This window comes from Rutilus rutilus, assembly GCF_951802725.1.
Source record: "Rutilus rutilus genome assembly, chromosome: 5".
Lineage (NCBI taxonomy): Eukaryota > Metazoa > Chordata > Actinopteri > Cypriniformes > Leuciscidae > Rutilus > Rutilus rutilus.
In genome coordinates, this window is record NC_140213.1 from 28,542,366 (window position 1) to 28,563,187 (window position 20,822).

Sequence of the window (20,822 nt, forward strand, 5' to 3'; positions counted from 1 at the left end):
GATGGATTTTTTTTACTGAAAAAGTCCACTACTTGTAGACCTTGTAGATATCTATGTGACAACTAGCCCCAGTCTTACAATTCTTAATTATTTACAAGTCTCATAATTACTTATGTTTGTGCAAATACGGAGAGTTGAATGCTTGGTTTGCGCTATATACAATACTTTGACATCTACAAATCTCTGTCTCTGTACTACAACTGTAGTAACAAGGGTTATTTTTGTAGGTTATTTTAGAAACATGCTGGTCTATTGGCTTTATATGTGTGTAGGATCTGCCAGTGCAGTGGAAACCTCATGAACACAGAACACAGAACTCGTCTCATCTGCCTTTCTGTGTCTCTAATCACTGCTGACAGGACCTCATTTTTAGGACAAGAAAGTGGTCATTCATGGGCTGATAAATTCACAGGGGTACGAGGGAACCTCGCCTCTGTCTGTCACAGTGGAACGAATAGTTGCAGTGGTATGTCACCTTAAAGAACACAGACTGAAACGAAGGGTTAGCGGTCAGCAGGTGCCGTAACAGGACAGTGTGTTTGGAATGGGGTTGCAATGGAGATGAAGGGGGCTAAAGCACAGGAAAGGGATGTGAGAACGCGCAGACTGAGTTACAAGTATCTCACATTAATACAGGTAAGGCTGGGGATTAAATACGTCAATGGTTTAGTTGCAAATAGGACTTTTAATAGCGTAAACAAGAGATGCCACATATTTATTATTTTTATAAAAGTGGGATTGACTGTGAGTAAGAAATCATAAAAGGTGAATCTCATGAGAGCATTACCAATTCATCCCAAAATTACAGGGGAAAAAAATTATAAATTATATTTTGAAGACTTCTTATATCATAATTTAATGACAGTTACTCTAAATAAATACTCTATTCATCCGTAGTACTGCCTTTATATTGTTTATTTAAAAAATCATGTAATTTAAAAAATGTAATCTTGCATTGTAACAAGCATTATCACTGAAATTAATGAGGAAAAAAACTCAAAAAAGCATAAGATGAGACTGAGAATCTAGGTGAAAATGTGCTTAATCACTATGAAAATAATGTCAAAATGCACAAAATATATATTTGTTTCCACATATTTTTCTTTCGATTTTGGGCTTATGTTCTTGACAATCTTTGTGACTGTAAGATTCACCCTACATGAATTTCATGGAGCAACACTTTGTATTTACCATATGTTATTTTAGTATTATTTATATAGTAGGCTATTATAGTGTTTGTTCATATTTTACATTTTTTATAGTTTTTTATATATTTTAGTTTTAATTTTGTTATGTGGTTTCATATAATTTTTTTCTTTGTTTTTTTTTTCCTTTAGAAAAAATCGATTTAGCTTTAATTTATATTTATTTCAGTTTTAGTTTGAGTAACTTTAGTATTTCAACCTATTTTATTTCATAAAATATATTTAATTCTTCTAAGTTTGTTTATTTATGTTTTATTTTATTTCAGCTTTGTTTAAAATGAATCAAAACCACTGATTATTACAATCTTTTTCTGGCTCATAATTAATTAGCATTGATTAATGAATGCATTCCAGTCTGAGGTACGAATATTCCAGTCTTTTAAGTGCCCATCCAATATTCCAGTCTTTTAAGTGCCCATCCAATGACATCACCTGTTTCATTCTCCACCCACTCATAGTGAATTGAAAGTGGGCGGGGCCAACAGAACAGACACTCCCCCTGAGTGAGTGAGTGAGTGAGTGCAGTCATGCATGCAGAGCAATGAGAATGAGACCAGCATTCACAGGGTTCATGTCTATGTTGTTCTGAGAGGACAGATAGCTACAACATAACCCTGGAAACATGCTTTACATCTACACTGGTTTACAGTACCAGCTTATGAGGAGAGCGTTTAATGGTTTAAATGCAATAGTGGTTTAATTGCTTAGGCATGTTTTATGAATATTATGCTGTAATGTTCCAGTTTGGCGATGACACTGTGCACTGAGGCAGAACATTTGGCAGCATTTTAATGGTGGTTGCAGTGAAACACCAGCTGTCCTTTAGAACATACATTAACCCTTGTTTGTTTGACCTTTGCCTAATTTTGTCATCTAAATGCTAATTAATACCAATCCAGACCAAATTTTAAACTGAATGCCAAGACCAAGATGATTTAGGCTACTGTCATTTTTTGTGTTTGGCAAGTCAAGCATCTATTACTGCTCATGTTCTGGGTTAGCGGTTTGAACAGTTCTTTTTTTTTTTCTCAAAAGTTAACCAAAGACTTATGGGACATGCTGACAAGTTTGGCATTGCCTGACAATGCTTAGAAAATATGAAAATCTAGACTTGATAATGCGTTGAATATACTCAATTCTAAATGTTTTTAACTCCTCACAAATTCTAATGCATGCATGCAAAAAATAAAACGCATGACCAGTTGTTGCCAAGAGGGGGCGATCTTACGTGTAGATATGAGCTCACAAACTCGATGGGTCTTTGGTTTACACCTATGGGTTTAGATTAGGCTACCTTAAGAAACTGATGCTCCAAGGCCGCCTTTGTTTATTGTCTGTGCTGCCGCTCACGAATGTATTTCAGATTAGGTTGCAGAGTGTTTTATGACGCACATCCTTTACATCTATTGTAGTAACTGTAGTAGCCTACCGCATTATTGTTTGTCGGGGATAATGCATGATCTAACTAACACAAACGTCATTCGTCTTGTCGTGCTGATCGTTTGCACTTGCTGAATAATTTACCTGCGCTGCTGCAGGCTCATACACCTGTACGGCTATAAATGTTCACCACCATGTTCTCATCTCATTTGAACTGGATCATCAACTGGGATATTTAATTAGAGGTCCAGTTTCTAAATGTTCTTCCAATGTCCGAGCTTTGTTTCAGGAGCTTTGTTTCAGGAGCTTTGTTTTATGTTGTGCGCCTCATATAGTGATTGAAAAAAATTTATAGCTATTTTTTTTATTGCAGCCTCAATACCTTAAATGTCATAAATAATAAATTCCAGTCAAAATAATCACTAAAAAACTTGCTTTGTCCATTAGAAAATCACAAATGATTAAAAAAGACCTTCATAATAAAAGTTTGAAATTCTTGTTGCATTAGGCCTATGTGAACTCGATTGGACAAACAGAAATCATTGAGCCAATTCATTATTTTCGGTGATTGTCCTTTATGTGTGAATGTAAGCGTTCAAAAGCCTGTGGTCGGTAAGCTTTTTGATGTTTTTGAAATAAGTCTCTCTATGCTCACGAGACTGTATTTATTTGAGCAAAAATACAGTAAAATTATGAAATATATTGATATCATAATTTAAAAACAACTGTTTCCTATTTAATATATTTTAAAATGTAGTCTAATTTATTCCTGTGATGCAAAGCTGAATTTTCAGCATTATTACTCCAGTCTTGAGTGTCACATGATACTTCAGAAATCATTCTGGTAACACTTTACAATAAGGTTCATTAGTTAACTACCTTATGTTAACATGAACTAAGAATGAACAATACTTCTTCAGCATTTATTAATCTTAGTTCATGCAAATTTCAAAATTTACTAATACGTCATTAAAATCAAAGGTTGTATTTGTTAACATTAGTTAATACACTGTGAACAAACAATGAACAGTTGTATTTTTATTAACTAACATTAACAAAGATTAATATATACTGTAACAAATGGATTGGTCATTGTTAGTTATGTTATGTTAACTAATGAACCTTATTGTAGTGTTACCATCATTATAGGCTGGTTTGCTGCTCAAGAAGCATTTCTTATGTTGAAAACAGTTGTGCTGCTGCTGTGTAAATGAACAATACAAACTCATTTCTATCATAAGACAATTATTTAATAGAAATGATTTGCAGTCGAGATAGGAACCCAAGTTGGTTTGGTGACATTTGATCTATATCTTACACCACTTGCTGTAAGAGCTGTATTGTCAGTATACTGTATGTTCACAAAGTATTTTCTCTATTATTTTTTAGTTTCTGTTTCTGCACTCAGACTTTCAAAGTCTTGCTTTTCAATGAATACTTAAGTGTGCCACATTTCTTTCGTAAAGTGCTCTTGTTTTAGCCTCTGATAGTCTGTTAGGAGGTTTGATAACGAAAGCCAGAGAGGAGGAGTGAGCTAACAATGCAGTTGTTGTCTTGGCATGAATTATTCAGCCGTGTGTCGTTGCTAGGATTGTATCAGCGATGCTGGCTGGCAATGCTGCCTTCTCAGACGTGACAGCTGCGGCCAAACGGTGTTGGGTTCTCCCTCTACCTGTATTGATTTGCCTTTGGGGATATTTAGTTAATTAAAAAGCTCCATATTAACTGGGGATCCACCTCCACACCCAATGCAATGACCAACCCTTCCTCAATTGAAAGACAGGGACAGACACCATTCACACTATATACACAAGCAAGAGTGGAGACAGTGAGGCAGCAGAGAAAAAAATGACTTTAAGAACAAGAAAGTGAACGGAGCAATAAATACAGAGAGGAACGATCCACACAGGATCAGGCTTTGGGCCTCAGATTTGGTTTCCCTTTGTGCAAATGATGCCCTAGAAGAGACGTTTGTGTGTTTCAGGACGTAGTGCAGACAACTTGGACTCCTGTTTTTGTCTCTACAATTATTTTTGTCCTGTTGTCGGACCGGAAAGGAAACATTTTTGTTGTTGTTGTGATATCCTGGGTCTGTGGACAGCTGGTTTTAATGCTCACACACCTGCTGAGGAAGTGAGGGTGTGGGTGTGTGTGCGGTATATCAAGACGTTCTCGGTCTGGAGTTTTGCCATTTGCATGGATTAGAGTTTGATCTCGTGAGGATGTACAAGCGTCGGGATTACGTCGAACTCTACGAGAAGGATCAGGCAAAGTGGGCCTTAGTACGAAATGTCAACACTGTGTTCAAACACAGCACTCTATTACCGGTATGTGTGGAGAGTTGCCAGTTACGTGCAAATGCTTACCAATCATTTAATGGTGTCTTGTTGGAATTATATTTTGGTGGATTTACATTTGAATTCAGTTTGATTTTGATCTAACACTAAGTAGTAAAGTGTGTTCAGTGTGTGCATGATGTCCTGCATGATTTGTCAAAAAATGTGTCTTATTTAATTGTAATTAAGTTTCTCTATTTCAAGTTGCTTTGGATAAAAGCATCTGATGAATGCATACATAAATGTTGTTGAGGAGAGGTGTGCAAGTGCAGGTTTGCAGCACTTTTTGAGTTGCATCATGCACCGATGATGTCACAGCGTCTCAGTCTTTGGTTTTTGAATGAAGTGATGTCAGACTAATGTCATTTACAAATAATAAACTGATGCAGGGTTATTAACTGAAACTAAAACCATAAAATAAACATGTACTGTAAAATATAAAAAACTTAAACTTATTTTGCCAAGGCAACATTTCTCCTTTTAATTTAGTTTAACTAAAATAACTAAATAAAAAATACAAAAAAATATTTAGACACATTAAAAAACTACTAAAAATTACAAAAATGTTAACTAAATAAAATAGAAATGTATTCAAAATATTAATTAAAACTATAGGATCCCAATCAAATCTAAAATAACACTTCTCTGATGCTCGATGGTCTGAATTGTGTTTCAGGGCGACTATGTCTGGCTGGACCTGAAGACAGGCCGGGAGTTTGAGGTCCCGATCGGAGCCGTGGTGAAGCTCTGTGATTCTGGTCAGATCCAAGTCTTGGATGATGAAGGAAATGTAAGTTATTGATCATTGCTGATCTGTTGGGCTGAAAAGCTGCTCTTCTTCTGGCTGATCTATATGATTTGTTGCATTACATATGTTTCATTTCATATAAAGACTAGACATGTGACTTTGGAGCTAATAATTATTCTGAAGTTCTTTGGTGTGGGTTTTTGTGTGTTTTCTTTTGCATTAAATCTATGGATCTGCATTCTTTTCAGGAACACTGGATCTCTCCCCAAAATGCCACGAACATTAAGCCGATGCACCCCACCTCCATCCACGGGGTGGAGGACATGATTCGACTGGGGGATCTGAATGAGGCGGGGATCCTCCGGAACCTTCTCATCCGCTACAGAGAACATCTCATCTATGTAAGTCCTGCTGTCCATTCAAAGTATTGAAGATCTATGTTTTGTTGCGTAAGCATACACCTAATGCAAAACTCCACAACAGATGTGGAGGTGCAGTTTTGTGATTAATGGAAAGTATGTTTTGAATAGGTTTCTATTTTGAAGGTTTTAGATTAGTTAATAAATGTATAAATGTAAATGACCTGAATCAAATTAAATTAATGAAAGAAAAAAAAATGATGCAGGCTAATTTAATCAGTTACTTGTGTATATATATATACACTATATATTGGGACACCCCTCCAAATCATTGAATTCAGGTGTTCCAATCACTTCCATGGCCACAGTTGTATAAAATCAAGCACCTAGGCATGCATACAGCTTCTACAAACATTTGTGAAAGAATAGGTTGCTCTCATGAGCTCAGTGAATTCAAGCGTGGTACTGTGATAGATTTCCACCTGTGCAATAAGTCCATTCGTGAATGTTCCACACTACTAAATATTCCACAGTCAACTGTTATTATATCAACTTTGTATTATAACAAAGTGGAAGAAATTGGGAACAACAGCAACTCAGCCACGAAGTGGTAGGCCACGTAAAATCACAGAGCGGGGTCAGTGCATGCTGAGGCGCACAGTGCGCAGAAGTCGCCAACTTTCTGCAGAGTCAATAGCTACAGACCTCCAAACTTCTTGTGGCCTTCAGATTAGCTCAAGAACAGCTAGAAGAGCTTCATGGAATGGGTTTCCATGGCCGAGCAGCTGCATCCAAGCCTTACATCACCAAGTGCAATGCAAAGCGTTGGATGCAGTGGTGTAAAGCACACGCCACTGGACTTTAGAGCAGTGGAGACGTGTTCTCTGGAGTGACGAATCATGTTTCTCTGTCTGGCAATCCGATGGACGTTCTTTAAGATGTTTTGACGGTTACCAGGAGAACGGTACTTGCCTGACTGCTTTGTGCCAAGTGTAAAGTTTGGTGGAGGGGGGATTATGGTGTGGGGTTGTTTTTCAGGGATTGGGCTTGGCCCATTAGTTCCAGTGAAAGGAACTCTTAATGCTTCAGCATACCGAGACATTTTGGACAGTTTGGGGATGGCGCCTTCCAGAAGAGTTAAAGCTGTTATAGCTGCAAAGGGAGGGCCAACTCCATATTAAACCCTATGGATTAAGAATGAGATGTCATTAAAGTTCATCTTCATGTAAAGGCAGATGTCCCAAAACTTTTGGCGATATAGTGTATATATTATATACTTATTAAATTACAGCAGAAAAATAGTCTGGTTTTCTGGTTTTAGAGGGGTTTTGGATACTTGCAGGCTGGCCAACCAGGTAAACCAGCAGAACACCATCTTGCGTCACCAGTGAGCCAGTGAGACTAGTTTAAACCAATCTATGTGTACTCTTATCTATCTATATATATAAATAATTGATAATGGGATATTTCAGTTATTCATTGTGAAAGATTTGCTGCCCTATTCTATGAGTTAAATTAATCAAAATAATTATCCAGGTCCACTAATTTGCTCAGTTGCTCAATACCAAATGAATAAATAAATTTCAAATATATACACAACTATTGTCAAAAAAATTATAATAATTGGAATAAATAATATGGTATTTCTGTTTCATTATGGTCATCGCAAAGACAAAAACAGTTTGTTGCCCTGTTCCATTAATTAAATCCATAAGAGCCTTTATATCTACCCTGTTTTTAATAACTCCCCCTTTAATAAGTCCCCTCAGTTATTTGCTTTGGTTATATTCTCTTCTCTTCTCTTTCTCTATATGAAGACTAACTGTGGTGGTCGGGTGAGTATGCAAACATCATTTTCACACGCATGGCTGCTCGCTGTTCATTGCCTCACTCTGAGTGAGTGTGTTTTCATTACGATTCTCCATTTCAACATGGCTCTGAGGTCTGCGGTAACAGGACACTGATACATCCCACTGTAACAGCACCCTCCGAAAAGCAAGACGCCCGTGCACTCTCCTCTCATTGTCATATTCACTCGCTCTGCCTCGTAACCAATATGACTGTCTGTCTTGTGCCGTAACATGACTGTTGATATCTGCATGTCCTCTACATGAACTAGCCTGTCAATATTGCATAAAAGTAAAGAAAAACAAGTGGTTTATTTGTACCTTATATAATTATTCTGCAGTGTTGTAATTTCAAGAATTACATTCCTAAGAGGATATTTTTATAAATGTTTACGTCGTGTGGTCCATTAAAGAACAAAGAAACAAACATATCCACTCATGTTCCTCTGCTTCAGCTCTATTTCTGTATCCTTCGTAGACGTATACCGGGTCCATCTTAGTGGCTGTAAACCCGTATCAGCTGCTGCCCATCTATACGGCAGACCAGATTCGCCTCTACACCAATAAGAAGATCGGAGAGATGCCTCCACACATCTTTGCCATCGCTGACAACTGTTACTTCAACATGCAACGCAACAACAAAGACCAGTGTTGTATCATAAGGTGCGCAAACCTGTAAGACTCTGTTAGCAACGCTTGGTGTGAGTGCTTCCATTAAAGCTTGTCTTATGTCTGTCTATCTATTGTTTAGGAACTGGATATCTTCAGGTTAACCCAAACCCTTTTCTTGAGCCTAACCCTATAACCCTAAGCCTTACCTTATTCCTGATTATGACCTCAAGGCCATTCCTGATCCCGACCCATACATTACCCTGGTCATTTTAAACCTAACGCCAACTTTGATCTCACTTCTACCAGTTTAAAATACAGGACAATATTTTTGATGCCGTTGACAGTGCTACTATGGAAGCTTGTCTCCGCCACAGAATAATACATTTTAAAAGATAATTGCGACTTTTTATCTCACTATTGCGAGTTTACATCTTGCAATTCGGACTTTTCTGAATTCAATTCAGAATTGCGAGATATAAAGTCAGAACTGCGTGATATAAAGTCAGAATTGCGATATATAAAGTCAGAATTGCGTGATATAAAGTTGCATGTTTTAAAGTCAGAATTGCGAGATAAAAACATGCAATTCTGAGAAAAAGTCAGAATTGCGAGTTTATTTCTTACAATTGCGAGTTTATATCTCACAATTCTGACTTTATAACACGCAATTGCGACTTTATATCACGCAATTCTGACTTTATAACACAATTGCAACTTTATATCACGCAATTCTGACTTTATATCTCGCAATTGCGACTTTATATCACACAATTCTGAGATAAAAAGTAGCAATTACCTTTTTGATTTTTTCATTCGGTGATGGAAACAAGCTTCCATATACTCTAGTCCCAAATTTGGTACTTATACCTGTATGAATTTCTTTCCAAAGAAGATATTTTGAAGAATGTCGGTAACCAAACAGTTGATGGACCCCATTGACTTCCATAGTATTTTTTCCCCCATACTATGCAAGTCAAATGTTCTTCACACTAAAACATTGTTCTGTTGAGAACTGTTAAGTGTTGACTGAAAGATTTTTTGGGGACTATAAATGTTTAAATGGCATCGCTGCAAAAACCCTGTTTGGAACCTTTATTTTTAAGACTGTATGTTTATATCTGTATATTTTCCCGTCAGTGGTGAGTCTGGAGCAGGAAAAACAGAAAGTACCAAGTTGATTCTACAGTTTTTGGCTGCTATCAGCGGGCAGCACTCCTGGATTGAGCAGCAGGTGCTGGAGGCGAATCCCATCTTAGAAGGTAAGAGAACCGGGACCATCTGGAGGGGGTTGAGCTCTAAGAAACCACATCTCTGTCAGAAAAAAGCAAATTACATTCCGGTTTGTTTAATGACTTTACCCAACAGCCTTTGGGAATGCTAAAACCATCCGTAATGACAACTCCAGCCGCTTTGGGAAGTACATCGACATCCACTTCAACAAAAGAGGAGCTATAGAGGGAGCAAAGATTGAACAGTACCTTCTAGAGAAATCCAGAGTGTGTCGACAGGTATGAACAACTTTGAATCCGAATTCTTTGGCTAATATATTAGTGTTCACTTTTTTTTTTTTTTTATGTACTGTATGTATGTATGTATTTGAAAAAAGTCTCTTATGCTCACCAAGGCAGTTTATTTGATTAAAAATACAGTAAAAACATAATAATATTGTGAAATATTATTGCAATTTTAAATAATGGTTTTCTATTTGAATATATTTTAAAGTGGATTATATTCCTATAATGGCAAAGCTGAATTGTCATTCTAATGCTAATTTGCTGCTCAAGAAACATGTCTTATTATTATCAATGTTGAAAACAGTAATGCAGCTTCATATTGTTGTGGAAACCATGATATATGTTTTCAGCATTCTCTGATGAATTTAAAGTTCAAAAGAGTAGTTTATTTGAAATAGAAATATTGTAACATTATAAATGCCAATTGAACGTCATTGATAAATAAGACTTTACACTTTTGAACAGTAGTGTATGACATTTCAAAACATTGCATTTTGGTTTCAGAAAGGTTATGTTGGAGTACACATTTCTAGAAAAACATTTTTTTTGAGGGTTTTAGAGGGATATACAGTACATATCATTCATTGATCCTTATGCGACTTTCTAGGGTCATAGGTCATACTTACCTAGTAGGTTTTCTCAGAACATCATTATAATTATAAACATTGCATTTTTACGATTAAAATAAAATCAGTCCAAATGGCAACATTTGTGAAACTTTTTAAGTTCTATAATTAGCATCTTTTCTCCCACTCTTTCAGGCCCGCGATGAGAGAAACTACCACATTTTCTACTGTATGTTGAAGGGAATGACTCCAGACCAGAAGAAAAAACTAGGCTTGGGTAAAGCCGCAGACTACACCTACCTTACCATTGTGAGTGATGATCTTCAATGTTCTTTAATGCTTTAATGTTCTTGCTGTGCAGAATACATGTTGACAATGTCCTTCAGATATACAGATGATATAACCTTGACCTGTCATAACTCAGGGAAGCTGCACTGTTTGTGACGGTCGTGATGATCAGAAGGAATACTCAAACATCCGTTCGGCCATGAAGGTCCTCATGTTCACTGAAAAGGAGAACTGGGAGATTTGCAAGCTGTTAGCCGCTATTCTGCACATGGGCAACCTGAACTACGAGGGTGAGTTTGCTTGGACAAATGTGTCTAATAAACTCATTTTGGTCATCACCTTTTCAGTTCAAAATAGCCAGAAATGTTGTATTTAACAACTTATGGTGTTGTAAACTTCCTCCTCAGCTCGCACGTATGATAATTTGGATGCCTGTGAGGTTGTGCGTTGCTCAAATCTCACCACTGCTGCTTTTTTATTAGAGGTATGATGCTAAATCATAAAGTCATAACATGGCTGCTGTTATGGTGATTTAGATGCATTTTAATAAAAAAAAAAAAAAAAAAAAATCAGTCTTTGAGGTATCTGACATTTGACTGTTCTTGTTAATATGTATTAGCATGCTAGTACAAGAATGTGCAAGATCAGGTGTTTGTGTGCCCTCTAGTGACTAACATGGAAAGATAAAATTACTGTGATGGATTTAAGATTTCTACAGGGTGCAAAAAGTACAGAGAAAATGTATGCATAAGTTAGAAAATGACTTTTTGACTGCTTAAAATCCTGTATTATTGTATGTTTTCATAGGTGGACATGAAGGACCTGATGAATTGCTTGACCAGTCGAACCATAATAACCCGTGGAGAGACGGTGTCCACTCCTCTCAGTATTGAGCAGGCGCTGGACGTGCGAGATGCCTTTGTTAAGGTAAAACCATCTCACACGTTCATCTATATACTTGATCCTGTTCGGTAACAGCATCTAACCAGCTGTGTGTCTCATAGGGTATATATGGACGCTTGTTTGTGTGGATTGTTGAGAAAATCAATGCAGCCATTTATAAGCCTCCATCCCTTGAGCTCAAAGTGGTGCGGAGATCCATCGGCCTGCTCGACATATTCGGCTTTGAGAACTTCACAGTTAACAGGTAGAAAATATCACACACACACTTACATACAGCGCAAATCCTGCAAACACCTCATTATAGTGTCCCTGTTACACATAAAAAAAATATTTTCAAATTGAGTACTTATTCACTTACTTATACACTAATCCTCATGCATATGATGGTTCATGACTACTTTTAGTCAAATTGTAATCAAAATGTACCTTAATGCACTTTCCTGGTCTAATTGTGTACAATTCATCAGTGCATATTAACAGAAAAAAAATGTCATTGAATTTTAAATATTTCTGAAGCTCCACCTCTAAAGCAACTTTCCTTTTCAGAGACTGTTGCCTTGACTTGACTTGTAAGCTTTAAAATGTATATTTGAAAATAATGAATATATGAAATATTGTTAAATAGGCCCGGTTTCACAGACAGAGCTTAGATTAAGCCCGAATTAGGCCTTAGTTCAAATAGGGCATTTAAGTGGCTTTTATAAACATGCCTTAGAAAAAAAACTACTGGTGTGCATTTTGATGGCATTGATGGCATTGATATATTTTAAGATATTTCAGTGCAAATTGCTTTCAGTTAGAACGGCTCAAACATGCATTTTAGTCTGGGACTAGCTTAATCCTTGTCTGTGAAACACATTAATTATAAAATTGTATTGAGTTATATGAATAAAATGAATAATAATTAATACATTTTTTATATTTAATAAAACATTTAATAATCAATTAATACATTTAATTATAATGCACATATCAATCATTATTAAATATATTAAATTAATAATTATATGTAATAATTTATCATTAATGTGTAATAATGTATAATAAAATTAGTTAAGATATTGATATATTTGATAATGATTATATATGAATTATTATAAAATATTTTAATTAGCTTTAGTAATACTTAATATATTTAACATTATTTAATTAAAAAACAGTACATCAATGCATTCAATACAAATTAATAAATTAATTAAAATGTAATTATTATATGAAGAATAATTATATTTAATAATTAATCATTTATATATTTAATAATGTTTAATAAATGTAATAATATCACACCCAGCTAAAATGTTTAGACATCTCCTGATATTGTACAGTCTCTTCGTAATGCATGTATTTGAGTAGTGTGATTGGTGGTCCTCATGCAGCTGTATCTCTCCTCCAGCTTTGAGCAGTTGTGTATCAACTTTGCCAATGAAAACCTGCAGCAATTCTTCGTCCGTCATGTTTTCAAGCTGGAGCAGGAAGAATATAACCTTGAGAACATTAACTGGCAGCACATTGAGTTCACTGACAACCAGGACGCCTTGGACATGATTGCCATTAAGCCCATGAATATCATTTCTCTCATTGACGAGGAGAGCAAGTTTCCCAAGGTGAGAGAGATTGCTGACTTGTACTGTACGTTCACATACTGTATCCTGTGCTCATGCTGAATGTTTCTTTTTCATATCTCAGGGTACAGACACCACCATGCTGAACAAACTCAACTCTCAACACAAACTCAACACCAACTACATTCCACCTAAAAACACTTATGAAACACAGTTTGGCATCCAGCACTTTGCTGGTGTGGTCTACTATGAGACCAAAGGTAGGTATTCTACTCTCTTGCATAATTGTTTTTCACCTTGTGGAAAATAATACATTGCAATCTTCAGTATACTGTATATACCTGAGCCATCAAAAAACTCCTAGAAACCACCCAGAGCATCCATGCACTGATGTAGTTAATAATAGTTATGTGCATGATAATAAATGTATTTATGTGTCTGTGCAGGTTTTCTGGAGAAGAATCGAGACACCCTGCATGGTGACATCATTCAGCTTGTGCACTCCTCCAAAAACAAATTCATCAAGCAGATCTTTCAGGCGGATGTTGCTATGGTAACGTCTTCATCTCATTTCGGTCTTTGCCATAGTCTTATAGTCTTTACTATTCACACTAGATTAATTTCAACACTCCCTCGGAAGGGATGATACCGCCATACAGTGATGGTATCAGATGGTAATACCATGATAATTTGATATTGTACGATTACTATAATTAAATATCATCTATGGTACTTCAAAAAACATGCTGTTACCATAGTACTCTTTGAGTGTCTTTGAATATTAAAAATATATTAGGGATGCACCGATACCACTTTTTCCAGAACGAGTCCGATACCGATACTGTCATTTTTGATACCTGTATTTTCACTGCATTTGTAATTTTTAAATGTATTGGTGGAGAAACCAAAAGAATATAAATCATATTAGTTGGCTAACTTATTTGGCTAAGTTATTTTCATGCTTAATTAAAGGTGCTCTAAGCGATGTCACACATTTTTTTAGGCTGAAACATTTTTTGTCACATACAGCAAACATCTCCTCACTATCTGCTAGCTGCCTGTCCCCTGAACACACTGTAAAAAACCGCGGTCTCTGTAGACAGCCCAGGCTCCACAAACGGCAACAAAAACAAACTGGCCCAGTCTGGACCACGAAACATAACAAACCATGTTCCAGCCAATAACTGACAAGAATGATTTGGGGGTGGGGGTTGGGGGGTTAGTGCGCGTGCACATGAAGGGGGGTGTGGGGAGTGGAGGAGAGAGAAGCATGAAGAGGGAAGTTAGCTAGAGGAAAGATGTCCTAGACAACGACAACGACTAACGTTAGAATTATATTCTCTTGAATTTTGATATGGCCGACATTTTACATTTAATAGTACAGCACATATTTAGAGCTGCTCCAGCAGTGCTCAGTACTGAAGATTGGGTCAGTGGTACAAATGCTTAGACACAAGTCAAATATCAATTATTTGATATATTTTTTAATATTACAATCGGATGGACTAGTTCACATACATGCTTCCCTCTTTCTTTCTGTGTTTGTGAAATGTGGTGCCAGTTTTTGTGTGGTTATGTGTCTGCTGACAGTCTTGGCAAAGCAGGTTCACTCCATAAGGTAAAATCGTGGTATACGACTAGTAGTTTACACTAACTAATACATAGTTTATGCTGTTAACAGTAGATACACTGCACCTGCTTCCAGTGTTTTTGCTAATATGAAATATGAATGAGAATTACTAGCGCTTGTCCATTAAATTGGTTACAAAATAAATAAAGTAAAAATCATTTTAAAATTCAGAAATCCCTTAAATATGCTGATCCGCTGTTCAAGAAACATTTCTTCTTATTATCAATGTTGAAAACAGTTGTGCTGCTTAAATACATTTTGTTGATGAATAAAAAAGTAACATTATAAATGTATTTACTGTTACTTTTGATCAATAACATTTTTATCAAGTACACAGACTTGAAGAACTCTACTAACTCTTTTCAGCAACTGCCTCATGCTGCATCCAAAATAGCATACTGTATAGTAGGTACTAAAATTGTTTTTAAAACTTACTTTGCGACCGTTAAAAAATAAATTCTTTGTAGTATGAATGTGTGTAGTATGAATGAAATTCGGACGTACTACATCCTCCATGTTGTCATTGTCATGTGACCTACAGCGCCAGTTGCGTCGCTTCACTTCCATTCATAAATCCCCTCCTGGGATAGTAAAGTGTCTAACGTATGCACACTTTAGAATTTTGCTGGAAGTAGTAGGTCATCCGGGTACTTTTGGCCTACTGTTTTATGAATACTATGAATTCGGATATACTACTTGGCTCACATACTGTTTTTCGCCTACTATATAGTATGGAAGTAGGCATATTTGGATGCAGCATTAGTCTTTTCTTAGCAACTGCATAACAATCATCAGAACACTTTGATAACCACACAGCAAATTCCTGGCAAACACCCACAACAACCTAGCATCTTGGGAGCAGGTTGGCACAGACAAACACCACTAGAAGTGTCTAGCTATATGAGCCTAAAATGTCATTAACTTTTTTTTATGACACAACCCAGTTTGAGCTTTAACCCTTTCCACCTTTTTTTGTTCTCCTAAGTAGACAGGAATAATATGACCTGTATCTGTCTAGAAAATACAGTATATCTGTCCAACACAGTTCCTGAGGTGAGACGGTTTCCCGTTTAAGGATGGAAGAGCTCGGAACAGAGAAAAACAAAAGCAAACATTTCAAATCAAAATGAACCCAGTCGTTTCTTGACAGGTTCAACCCTAAAAACAGTCCTGACCTCTGCTCCCCACTCTTCCTGGCCTTCTTTTTAAAGTGTGTGTGTGTGTGTGTGTGTGTGTGTTTCCTGATGCACAGGGGGCGGAGACCAGAAAACGTTCCCCGACTCTGAGCAGTCAATTCAAGCGCTCTCTGGAGCTGTTGATGCGCACGTTGAGTGTGTGTCAGCCGTTCTTCGTCCGCTGCATCAAACCCAATGAGTTCAAGAAACCCATGGTGAGTTAAACCAGTAAAACTCTAGAGCTAGAATGCTAAATCATAACTAGTTACACTTTACAATAGGGTTTCATTTGTTACCATTAGTTAATGCAATAGCTAACATGAACTAACTATGAGCAATATATTTTACAGCATTTACTAAAAAAAACTATGTTTGTTTGTTCATCTGAGTTCACAGTTCATTAAATTATGATACAACTTTTGATTTTAAAAATGTATTAGGGAATGTAGAAATTAACATTGACTAAGAATAATAAATGCTGTAGAAGTATTGTTCATTGTTAGTTAATGTTAGCTAATGTAATGTAGGAATGTTAACAAATGAAACCTTACTGTAATGTATTAACCCATAACTTAACTGATGATATTGGAGAATAAAAAATATTGATGTCAACAAAAATATATTGGGAATGTTTTTCAATTTCTAAAGGGACTCTGTTATTTAAGGATAGTATCTTCTGTATATTTATTTATTGCTCATTGATTTGCTTTTGTCTTATTTTACACTGTTTAACTGTTTGGTAATACATTATAATAAGTTTAAACATAGCAAAATATGTGGTATATTAAGTGTCTTGTATTTCCAACTTCAAGAATGTACATTTAATGATGTTTAGTGCTTTAATGTTTGTTATTAATTATGAAAGTTGCCGCCAAATGTTTTTATGAAATAATCTCTCCATCTTTCTCCAGCTGTTTGATCTTGAGCTGTGCGTGAGGCAGCTCCGGTATTCTGGTATGATGGAAACCATCCGGATTCGCCGGGCCGGATACCCCATCCGCTACACTTTCGTTGAGTTTGTGGACAGATACCGTGTTTTGATGCCCGGAGTGAAACCTGCTTACAAACAGGTGAGTTAATGAATTCACTGTCTCTAGAAGAGGGAAATGCAGTGTGCTTCAAGTACTCTTTGTGTAATACATGTTTTTGACCTTAATATCATTTTATTTCGTTCTAATAAAGGCCTTGTGTTGGTTAATGGAAAGTGGGCATAACATTTTTTTTTATTTTACTGTTCTCAAACAAAAAGGTCATACATTTTTTAATCTTGAAAAAAAGGAAAAGTAAAAACATAAAATGTTACACTTTCTTTAAAGTCTAAGTCCTACTATTAATTAAATGTATTAATAATGAATGTGCCATTTTTTTTTCAATACTGCAGTGTGACGCCTATATATATATAAACACACACAAACACTACTGTGTCTAAATACTAAAATATATCAATTTATCTTGGTGTTCACCTTTTTTCCTTTAGGAGGACCTAAGAGGAACCTGTCAGCGTATCGCTGAAGCCATATTGGGCCGTGATGATGATTGGCAGATGGGAAAAACAAAGATATTCCTGAAGGTACTTAAAGCAGAACTAATATCTTATTATAGAACTACCAGCTACTTATAAAAACAAGACACCATTTGTGAAATGCTCTTCACAATCAATAACAGAAGGCAATATTTAAATAATAAATAAAAAATATGATTCTTTACTTAGGTCATGGAAAAATAAGCTCATTGTTGTGGCTGTTAAAAAAACAGGGGATGTCAGGGGATTTTATGCAGTCGTGTCAAACTTAGACAGTATCGACCTCAATATCCGTGTGTGTTTTTCTGCTGCCGGAAACGCTGCCCTCAGCCAGAGGTCAAAGATCAGGAACTAGCTTGTCCATTACTAAACTGCCAGGATGAGTTTTCCAGGGATTAGGTTTTATCACACCTTCCAGTTCTCTAAAACAGGAAATCCAACTCAGCAGGAAGGAAGAGAGGGCAGTGTCAATACACGTTGACAGGAAGTAACGACACCAGCAGGATCAGCACAGATACAGATCAATATGAGCCTTATTGAATGATCTGGTGATCAATGGAACATCACAGGAGCGTGTTTAAGTTTATAGTTAGTTATTGTGTCCTTTAAATACTTCTCTACCTTTGTCAGGACCACCATGACATGCTGCTGGAAATCGAGAGAGACAAGGCCATAACTGATAAGGTCATTCTCATTCAGAAAGTTGTCAGAGGATTCAAGGACAGGTACGAATGACTGCTGATGTTTAGTTTGTGTTGCAAGAACTCTGGGGGAATATGCTCAAAATGAATTACACCCATTTGTTGTCTGTGTTGTTTGATACACTTATGCAAATCAGATAACGGCACAAACACACCACAGAAACATCATCTGGTCATCATTTGATGAATTCCTGCTGCCTTGATTGCTGTAAAATGTGCAAAATATATACCTTTAAATAAAAATACTTACATTTATGCACTGAAATAAAATATTTCAATACAAGCATTTCAGTTTTTTGTGCTGAAATGTGCTTCAAACAGAATAAAAAAACATTGTCATCTTTCCCACAGATCCAACTTCTTAAAGTTGAAGAAATCAGCCATGTTGATCCAGAAAACATGGAGGGGTTATAACTGCCGGAAGAACTACTCAGCGGTTGGTCTCAAACATTCTCATATACTGTACGACTATGTGCAATTGTGTCCCTCCAGTATCTTAACACTCATTTCCTGTCTGGTAGATGCGCGGTGGTTTCTCACGTCTGCAGGCATTGTATCGATCTCGCAAACTCTACCAGACGTACCATGTTACGCGACAGAGAATTATCCTTTTTGAGGGCCGCTGCAGAGGATACCTGGTGCGCCGGGCGTTTCGACACCGTCTTTGGGCCGTCATCACCATCCAGGCGTATACGAGGGGAATGATCGCCCGCCGACTCTACAAAAGACTCAAAGGAGAGGTGAGTAAGACAGGATATATTTGTAGATAACGATATACGTTTTTTACGATATAGAAAACGCATCACTGTTTTTCCATCCATCTCAGTACCGGCGGCGTTTGGAAGCGGAGAAGATGCGATTGGCTGAGGAGCAGAAGTTTAGGAACCAGATGAGTGCCAGGAAGGCCAAAGAAGAAGCCGAAAAGAAGCACCAGGAACGATTGGCACTGCTGGCGCGAGAGGATGCCGAGCGCGAGAAGAAGGACCGAGAGGAGGCGCGGAGGAAAAAGGAAATGTTGGACCAGATGGAGAAAGCACGACATGAGCCGGTCAATGACTCTGATATGGTGGACAAGATGTTTGGCTTTTTGGGAACCACAAACTCGTTCCCTGGTCAGGAGGGTCAAGCGCCTGCTGGGTTTGAGGTGAGGATGTGGATCTGTCGCTTTTACAATCTAAACTAGGTGTGTTTGACTTCATGCGGCCCTGCGTCTACTTGAAGCAGTGCATGCCAGTTAGTCATTTTGCTCGCCATCGCAGTACCTCGAGAGCAATTCGAGAGCAGTTGGCTGGCACATTCTTCGCACACTGCAAAAGATTCATTTCTTATTCAGTATTTTTGTCTTGTTTTTCAGTACAAATATCTAAACATTCTTAAATCAAGATACATTTACTTGAGAAGCAAATAAGATAAGATTGAAATAAAATATTAAGGATTGGTTTTCTGGAAAATGTACTGTATCAAAATGAAAAAGTTTTTGCTTAAAACAAGCAAAATGTACGCTTATTTTTTTCCTCCTCTTTGGTAGATATTTTTCTTAAAACTCGCATAATTTCCACTGGTGCTCATAAATCCATATTTTTATAATTTTGTAATATCAGCGTGGTAACACTTTACAATAAGGTTTCATTAGTTAACTAGATTAGTTAACATGAACTAATAATGAACTGCACTTTAACAGCATAATATATTCATCTTTTTTAATGTTAATTTCAACATTTACTAATACATTATTAAAATCAAAAGTTGTATTTGTTAACATTAGTTAATGCACTGTGAGCTAACATGAACAACTGTATTTCTATTAACTATCGTTAACAAAGATTGAAAAACAGTAACAAATGTATTGCTGGTGGTTAGTTCATGTTAGTTAATACATTTACTAATGTTAAAATAAACCTTATTGTAAAGTTAATGTTATTTTATGCCATGTTTATCAAAATAAATGTGATAAGAAGTATAGACTCCACTTTATTGGTATTTAAATAGCATATAGGCTTATGTTCAACTTTATTCGGTAACACTTTACAATAAGGTACATTAGTTAACTACATTAGTAATAATAATCTTTGTTCATGTTAATTTAAACATTTAGTAATACTATATTAAAATCTTGTTAACATTAGTTAATGCACTGTGAACTAAGATGAACAAACAATAAAGAGCTGTATTTTTATTAACTAATGTTATCAAAGATTAACAAATACAGTAACAAATGTATTGCTTGTGGTTAGTTCATGTATGAACCTTATTGTGAAGTGTTACCCTTTATTCGTGTATGTGCAGGTGCTGTACTAAGCAGTACATAAAGTATTACATGAAAAGTGTTTACATGAAAACACCTGAAACATCTGTGTATTTGACAAATATTGCAGCTAATCTACTTAATCTGCAGTAAAGTAGGCAAACACCATGTGAGCGTCACTACGGGAACCAGAAAGTGTCCAACTTCACATCTCTGTTTTCATGTCCTC

The 20,822-nt window shown here is 36.4% G+C and overlaps 1 protein-coding gene across 1 annotated transcript in view; it reads left to right on the forward strand.

The window, feature by feature from the left end:
• The first annotated feature begins 442 nt into the window (after positions 1-442).
• The window catches only part of myo7aa (myosin VIIAa), a 42,886-nt gene continuing 22,506 nt past the window's right edge, over positions 443-20,822 (forward strand). The window contains exons 1-21 of the mRNA XM_084410099.1: positions 443-636; positions 5,598-5,711; positions 5,918-6,070; positions 8,354-8,538; positions 9,625-9,746; positions 9,853-9,995; positions 10,763-10,876; positions 10,992-11,145; positions 11,263-11,339; positions 11,663-11,782; positions 11,860-12,002; positions 13,152-13,362; positions 13,445-13,580; positions 13,767-13,873; positions 16,203-16,340; positions 17,037-17,195; positions 17,603-17,695; positions 18,278-18,372; positions 18,700-18,784; positions 18,870-19,088; positions 19,175-19,492. Coding sequence (XP_084266225.1) covers positions 556-636; positions 5,598-5,711; positions 5,918-6,070; positions 8,354-8,538; positions 9,625-9,746; positions 9,853-9,995; positions 10,763-10,876; positions 10,992-11,145; positions 11,263-11,339; positions 11,663-11,782; positions 11,860-12,002; positions 13,152-13,362; positions 13,445-13,580; positions 13,767-13,873; positions 16,203-16,340; positions 17,037-17,195; positions 17,603-17,695; positions 18,278-18,372; positions 18,700-18,784; positions 18,870-19,088; positions 19,175-19,492 — 2,967 coding nt within the window. The 5' untranslated portion in view covers positions 443-555. The remainder of the gene's footprint in view (positions 637-5,597; positions 5,712-5,917; positions 6,071-8,353; positions 8,539-9,624; positions 9,747-9,852; positions 9,996-10,762; positions 10,877-10,991; positions 11,146-11,262; positions 11,340-11,662; positions 11,783-11,859; positions 12,003-13,151; positions 13,363-13,444; positions 13,581-13,766; positions 13,874-16,202; positions 16,341-17,036; positions 17,196-17,602; positions 17,696-18,277; positions 18,373-18,699; positions 18,785-18,869; positions 19,089-19,174; positions 19,493-20,822) is intronic.